This window comes from Charadrius vociferus, unplaced genomic scaffold (genome assembly GCF_000708025.1).
Source record: "Charadrius vociferus isolate BGI_N301 unplaced genomic scaffold, ASM70802v2 scaffold501, whole genome shotgun sequence".
Taxonomy (NCBI): Eukaryota; Metazoa; Chordata; class Aves; order Charadriiformes; family Charadriidae; genus Charadrius; species Charadrius vociferus.
The window spans coordinates 78,905-87,158 of NW_009646609.1; the positions used below are offsets into that span (position 1 = coordinate 78,905).

Genomic DNA, 8,254 nt, shown 5'->3' on the forward strand with positions numbered 1-8,254 from the left:
CGAGGGCTGGAGCACCTCTCCTATGAGGAGAGGCTGAAAGAGTTGGGGCTGTTCAGCCTGGAGAAGAGAAGGCTCCGGGGAGATCTTATTGTGGCCTTCCAGTACCTAAAGGGGGCCTACAGGAGAGCTGGGGAAGGACTTTTTACTAGGGCATGTAGTCATAGGAGGAAGGGGAATGGCTATAAACTGGAAGAGAGCGGGTTTAGATTAAACATTAGGAAGAATTTTTCATTTTAAGGGTGGTAAGGCACTGGAACAAGTTGCCCAGAGAGGTTGTGTAGGCCCCATCCCTGGAGGTGTTCAAGGCCAGGCTGGACGTGGCCTTGGGCAACCTGGTCTACTGGGAGGTGTCCCTGCCCATGGCAGGGGGGTTGGAACTTGATGATCTTCAAGGTCCTTTCCAACCTAAACCATTTTATGATTCTATTCTATGATTCTATGATAAGACTGTTCATTTTTAATTTACAAGACCAAGCCATGCTCTTTCATGGTCCATCCCTCCCTCCCTGCCCAATTGTATGCTTTTCTACAGCAAGTAGAATTACTGCAGATGGGGAGAAGGGTACAGAAGACTAGCGGAATTTGGTCTTCTGTTCACAGGAACACTTGCCCAAAGCTTCAAGTTATTGGACAGATGCACATAAACATCAGGTCCTTTATCAGAAAATGTACTAAAATAGATAAGCTTGAGAAGGAAATTGGTATGATATTTCAAGGTACATTGATGAGCAGTAGAATGGGATATTTGCTAAAGAATCTATGAGAAAGCAAACAACAGCCTTGCAATAGAGGAATAAATAACTGTCATACAGGTAGCCATCCATAAGGGTGGGCAGAAGGAAAAAAGACAGGGAAAATCCTGAAGAAAACAGTTGGAAGGAGCAGAGCTTCCCATGGAGCCTAGGAATAGGTGGAGAATGAAGGATATTAAAGCAGAACATGTAACCGACTTATATAGCCCATTAACAGGCTGAGTCACTCATTAACCTGTGTTCATTTGGCTGTCAAAGAGAACATGCAAGTGGGTATTAGTAATAATGAGCTTTTTGGGGTATAGAAGAACAACTTTTGGTTTGTTTTTCTCCCTGGGGAGAGGAAGCAGAGAAGGAGACCAAATACACAGATCCTTACCCTCTCTTGTTTGAAATCTGTAAAAGCACCATGTGCATATTTCTGCTTGCTCAAAAGCTGTTTCCGCCTCTCCTGACGTTTGGCACGCTTCTGGAATTCCTCATTGTGACTATTCAAGTGTGACGTCAGCTCTGCCATGCTATGCAATTTAGTATCACAGTGCTTGCACTGGTAGACAGAATTATGAAAGCGGGTGCCACTTCCCAGTATGGTAAAGTCTCTCTTCAAATCCTTGCTGTGGTGATCAGTATAATGCATGCACAGCAGCTCTGCTGTGCTGAAGGATAGCTTGAAACATTTTATGCATCTGAAGGGAAGCCACTCAGTTTCATGAGCTTCGCTCTCCACCTCAGGCTTTTCAAAGTCATTCCTCTCCTCAGCTGGAGTTGGCTTTTCATGCTCATCAGCATACACGGCAGTGAAGTAACCCCCCAGCTTGCTTGCATGCTGCTTCTTAGGGAAAACACCAGGGTGACGCTTCATGTAGTGGGACACAATACCCTTTTTGCTGAAGGACTGGAAGGAACAAAGCGAGCATTTCTTCTTCTCTACAGCCCTCCTCAGCTCCTCACTTAACTGAGGAGTGTCATCTTTGGGAGAAGATGGAATGATCACTTTATTGGGTTTGTCGCTTACCGTCCTGGAGGCTGCTAAGCAGTGAGTGTAGTAAGCATCAATGTCATGTCTTTTCTGGTAGTGTGCCGCAAGCCCTTTGCGGATAGGGTTGGTGTAGGAACACAAAGCACATTTGAAGAGGTTGTTCTTGCCTTCTGGTTGTGCCCGAACGTTATTATGTTTGATGCGGTAGTGCCTGGCTATCCCCTTCCGGGTAGAACAGAAGTATTTGCAGAGCTGACATCGGAACACTGTGTGAGACACTAAGTGAGAACTGGTGAAATGAGGTGCTGAGATAGAGACTTCTCCAACAGCATCAGTAGCAATTTCTGGGGAGGCTTTGATTTCAGTTACCATGTCTGGCTCCACTGAGGCAGACACCTTTGGCGATGACTGAGCAAAAACATCAAATTCAGGCTGATTATGGTATTTCTCATAATGAATTTTGAGCTTCTCCAGTGTGCCATGGGTGTAAGGGCATAGTTTGCACTGGTACGCACCATAGCCTTGCTTGAAAATCCTACTTGTCTCTTCTATGTCATTCTGGGCAATGTCATTCGACTGTTCCACATCATGCACAAAGTCTTCAGCAGTAACCTTTACTGATGGGTGCCGTTTCTGGTAATGTGTAAGGACACCATGAATACGTGTGTTAATGTATGGGCAATGTCTGCACTTGTACACAGCCCCTGGGTTAATGTCTATGTCCTGTGCAAAGTCAGCAGCTTTCACTTTCATGCCAGGATGCTTTTTGCCGTAATGTGTCAGGAGGCCATGCAAGTTATTGTACTCAGACTGGCAAACTGTACACTGATATGGAGTGGAGGAGATGGCAGGGTGTGCAGAAGTCAGCTGAATAGTTTTTTCCTGGGAAAAGATGGGGTTCTCCACATCCTGATCCATCTGTGATGTTACCTGTTTTTCAGAATTAATCCTGGCCTTAACTTCATCAAGCTGTGTGCCAATTTTCTCAGTAGCATCTTTCTCCTTAATGATATCTAACAATACAGATTCATCCTCATTCATAGCCCAAGGGTGAAAAGCCTGGTAGTGATTAGTAATACCCCAAATGGAAGATGCTTCAAAAATGCAGTCTCTGCATTTATAGGTCTTTGCCTCTGTTGGCATCACTAAAGTAGGAGGGGAAGGATCTGGACCTGCCCAGAGTTTAGTTGCCATATATGTATAGTCAACATAATGTTCAGGATGTCTCCTTTGGTAATGCACAAGCAAACCATTCGGTTCCATATGTGAATAAATACACCATTCACAGTGATAACCAGCTTCTATCAAGCCATCCAAAAATGCCCATCTCAGAATGGATGTGACCGTTGCCTTCATATTTGGGTGGTCTTTCTTAATATGCTTCCTCAACGCATAGAAGTAAGGTGATGTGTAGCTACACTGCCTGCATTTGAGGGCTCTAAGCTTTGTCTTGTCCTGTTCAGTGCTGGAGGTGTGAGCAGGTAGGCTGCCAGATGATTTCTTCTGGTTACGATCACAAAGGCTTCTAATGGTAGCTGTATGCTGCCTAATCACATCTGCATTGGCTTTGAAATCACGATGCTTCTTTTGATAATGAATGAGCACACCTTTCACAGTCCGGTTTCCATAATCACAGTGCTGGCAGAAGAACATTTCATTCTCAAGGGGATTCACAGAGCTCTCAGAACTGCCCCGGCTCAACTGCTGCACTGACACTGGCAGTTTCTGAATCCCAGGTGGCAGCTCACCAGCCTTCATCATTGCCGCAGTAGGGGGTGCCTGTCTGATGTACTTGGCAGTGACCTTTATTTCTGGATGCCTTTTCTGGTAGTGGACAAGCACTCCCACAACTGAACGGTTGCTGTATGAACAGTGTTTGCAATAGTAGAGTTCAGGAGCAAGGTCTGGGGGCAGTGGCAGAGGAGGTGGAGGTTGAGAAGACAAGTTGGACAGTTTTGAGGAGTCAGACACCCCCATATCAAAAGACATTTGAGCCAGGGCAGAGCCCCTGTCAACAGAAGCCATATGCATGGTCTTCTGAATTCTGAAATATGATGCTTTTTCTTCAGGGTGTTTTTTCTGGTAATGCACCAGAACTGAATGCATGTTAGGGCTTGCAAATGAGCACACATCACAGTCATAAACAACCACAGAACTGACCAAAGGTGCCTTCTGATTTTCACATTCAGAACTAAAACTCTTTGTGGCACTTTTGTTAAAACTTGCTGGCACAGTAGTCCCATGAGCCACAGGGGTGGAGGTTGCCATAGTTTTTGGAGCAGAATTCAAGATTTCTCTCAGTGTCTGAGACTCCGTGTTTAGCCCCTCTTGCTGCTCAACAACATAGCTTGAAAATATCATTGCATTGTTAATTTTCACTGTTGGATGCATTCTTTGGTAATGTGGCATCAGGCTTCTAACGTTCGGGCTAGTGTAAGAACAGAAGCGACAGTGGTAGATCAGATCAGAGTGATCGGAGTTCAATACATTCATAGCTTCAGGGTGATGCTCTCCATAGTGTTGCTGCAGGTCTTCAAAGTTCGTATAGTCAATATAACACTCAAGGCATCTGTATACTGCACTGTGATCATTGGGATCCAGGATATACCTAAAGCTGAATTTAATATAGGGATGCATTCGCTGGTAGTGGGTGCTAACACTCCTGGCAGATTTGTTGCTGAAATCACAGTGTTTACAATAGTAAAGCCTGCCAGAGTTGTTAATTTCCACATTTTCATTGTTCTGATCAGGGCCATACATATTTGGCTGGCTTCCCAGAACAGAGGCATTAGGGCTCTGTTGATCTTTCATGTTAATGGAAGAAAAATAATCTTCCTCATCTTCAGATAAAGTGAGTTCGATCTCTGCTCCATTGGTGGAATTATAATCATGATGCATGTTTCTGAAGTTGGCATCCTTCTGGGAATCATTAGTCTCTCTCCCCCACATTTGCTGGGGTGCATAAGAACTAGAAACCTCCACCATTGGTTCTGTTTGTTCTTCTTCTCTGTCTAATTCCACTTCTATCTCCACCTCGTCTTCTTCCTCTTCCTCATCATCCTCTACATTAATCACAGCATCTTCTTGCTGTTTGTTTTGGTTTATTTTGCTCTGCAGGTTGCTTGCTATTTCCTCAATTCTAGTTCTTTTCTTCACTGGTGAGAGATCCAAAGGGCAGTCATTTGACACTTTCCGAGAAACCTTAGCAACAAAGATATTTTTAGATGAGAGACCAAGAATTGAGGTCTGGCTTTTCTTCACTGTGCTGACAGAGGTGAGAGCATCTGCCTCGCTCTCTTGTGGCATGTTGGATGGCAGTCCATCATAGTTTGCTAAGTTGTCACAAAATGAGTGCTTGTGCTGCTGATGAACTCTGAGGCCTTTCAAAGTAGTGGTAGAATAGTTACACATTGTGCACTTATAAGGATGCTGTGAATGGGATTGAGGCAACTGCTGCTGTTGCTGCCGCACTGTTTCCGTCATCCCAGCTGACTTCCTTCTGTTTATATTTCCACTTTCATAAGAAACTGTGTTGTCATTCAAAGAGGAGACAATGTTTTGACTCTGAGAATTCACAGTGTCCCAGTCTGATGTACATGCATGACATTGCCTATGAGCTCCAAGCTTTAACGAGCTCTTACAGGTGAAAGGGCATTCATCGCATTTGTATACAGTTGTCTTCCCAGACAGGTGGATATTCTCAATGTGACGGGAGATGCTTCGGCGGTGCATTGTGAGGAAAGGGCAAAAAGGACATTGGAACCTGTTCATGTATCTTCTAAAGGGAATCCCTTTCGTTTCCAACAGCTTGTTGCCATCAGATCCCATCAGTTGCTCTGCAGATATTCCTGAAGACTGGTGGTCCACAGAGTTCAAGCCATTCTCACTGTCCACTTCATTTAGCTCTTCGTCTGAGCTGGAGTCATTTAGCATACTGTTTGTTTCCAAGTCAGCAGAAGAATTTGTCATGTCAGCAACTCCATAGCGGGATCTGTCAGATAAATTAACTATGTCTGAGTTGTGAGGTAATTTAGACTTCATTTGAGGATAAGACACAGAAGAAATCTTAGAGGATATAGAAGAGTTGGGCCTGATAAAGGAATTGCCTGTAGAGCTTCTGAAGTTTGAGACATCAGCATTCAACATATCAAGGCCCGTCACATCCATAGAGATATAATGAGAGTTTGGGGAGTCATTCTGGGCACTCTTACTCTGCACATCAAGTGCACTGGTTCTGTCTTGTTCCTGCCTCAATCTTGATAGTATTTTTACCATGCTGCGGTGCTTCTTCATCATATGGTCACACCAGCGCTCCCTTCGAGGTGTCTGGTAACTGCACCATTCACAGCAGAAGTTGCCTCTGGACTTTGTTAGAGGCTTGACCATGGACTCCAAAATGCTCCGTTCTATCACCTCTGCAGGCAATTCCTTGCAGGGTTCCTGCACTGGCACAGAAGCAGATGTCAATTCAGATACAGCAGAGGTAACAGTAGGTGTTAAACTCTCCTTCAGATTGTTTTTGTGATACATTTTCTGGTGCTTAATAATCCTTGCGCGCCTCGGTGATTTGTAGGTGCAAAACTGGCAAGAGAAAACTTTGCCAAACCCCTCGTGCATCATGATGTTGTAATTCAAGGATCCAGCAGTGTGTGACCCTACTGAGCTCCCCCCAACTTGCGCTCCATGAACCTTGCAAGTGTGCTCTATGAGGAGGTTTTTAGATCGGAAGTATCGCACACAGAATTTGCACTGGAAAAACTTGTTGGTTGGTTTAGGATTTGGAGCCATATGTTGATCATAAAAACTTTGGCTCTGGCTATAATAACTTCCAGTCCTCATCTGAGTTGTTGTATTTTGCCCTAAAATAAGAATTAAAAAGTAAATATGTAAATAAGTAAAATTAGACAATTTTCCCCCATCTACCCTGTATGCATATGAATACACACACATCTTGAACATGTTAATCACACCAGGTTTCCATCACTTCTTTATGATTAGACCTGTGCATATGAGAATGGTCAGAAAACTAATAGATGTTACAGAATTTGGGATAGACAATTTCCAAAATAATCTTCTTGAAATAAAAGGGTACACTGATAAAGTTCAAAACTCTTCTAGATCTCATGGTGTTGTAAAGCAAGGAAAAGAAGCAATATGAAGCAGCATGTGAAAAATAGCAAGACAACAAATCCACAACTGTTTACATTTACAGAAAAAATTTGGCTGTAACTAAACATCATTCACTTCACTACCATAGTAATAAAGATAAAAGGTTTTAAAAATCACACTGAAACATACCAAATAAAATGCACTGAATTAAGTCACATGTGAGATAAGGGCTTAGGGTTGAGGTTTACCTGCTATTTTATCTGCAATTGTAAATTCATCCTTTACAGAAGAAAATTCAATCTCAGTCTGATTGCTAGCATTCATGGAGCCAGACCTCGGCTGGCTAGGGTTTTCCTCAGAGACATCTGTTGGCTGCAGAAAAGCAGTATGAACATCCTGAATGTGAGCTTTTAGGTCTTCATAGGATGGAGCTCGGAAATCACAGCCATCACACTGCAGCACCTCCATGGTTCAGGAATGATCTTTTGCATTTGATAATTCTGCAAGAAAAACAAGAAAAGGAGAAGGAAAGAGGCAGGGGTTTGGTTTGGTTTGGTTTTCCCTGTTTGGATGGTTTTGGGAGTTTTTATTTTGTTTTTACAGAAATGCCTTTCAGTTAATTCTGAAAATATATTAACACCAAGCTTCCTATCACATGACTGTGGAATAATTGTCGGAGGTGACTTAGAAATTAAAATTATATTCCCATTTTAAAGAAAGGTACAGCATCGACAAAACTTTCAGGGCAGAGTGCAGCTGGTCTGCAAAGGATGCATTCCACAGAGGTTCCCTAGGCAACCTTAGATGTTGGTGACATCGGGGGAGCCTGGTTTGCTAACTCTAAGAAAAACTGCACAGGGGATGGAGCGGAGTGGAGACACCGCAGCCAAACTCTGTGATAAAATAGGAACTTGAAGGTCTTATGGAACTGATAAGCTGCCCAATTGCTACCTTGAGCCAATGATCTGTCATTTTTTGACAAAATGCTATCCTTTAGGTGAACTTTGCTCATTATAGTATCATTATAATACCAAAACACACCTCCATCCCAAAAGCCACCCACCTCCAAGGTGCGATCACTCCTCACGGAGCCTGCACTCTAAATTTTTCCTAGTCTATACCTTTACAAGAGAAGCGAGAGAATTTTACACCAATTATAACAAAAGTATGTATGACTGGAGTTCCTCAAGCTCCACCTGAAAGGTAAAAAATAATATAAAAATAGCTTAAGAGAGGAGGGATGTCAGGGAAGATACCATCTCAGTCAGGGAAATACCATCGCTGACTGCTCCTGACCTCTGGGATCAGTCGATGGGCTGAGCCTCCCTTCCCCCCCATAAGGACACTTGTGGGTAAGATTCGAATACTTGGCTATACCAAGTGCTTCCCTGGGAAACTTAGAAATCTCTATAGA

General features: G+C 43.4%; 1 protein-coding gene across 1 annotated transcript in view; it reads right to left on the minus strand.

Annotated features, from left to right (window-relative positions):
- LOC104288850 (zinc finger protein 462-like) overlaps positions 1 to 7,308 on the minus strand; it is an 83,181-nt gene extending 75,873 nt beyond the window's left edge. Inside the window, exons 1-2 of the mRNA XM_009887725.1 lie at positions 7,089 to 7,308; positions 1,132 to 6,590 (exon numbers count right to left, since the gene is read on the minus strand). Of these exons, the coding sequence (XP_009886027.1) occupies positions 1,132 to 6,590; positions 7,089 to 7,308 (5,679 nt within the window). The remainder of the gene's footprint in view (positions 1 to 1,131; positions 6,591 to 7,088) is intronic.
- Between the last annotated feature and the right edge of the window lie 946 nt (positions 7,309 to 8,254).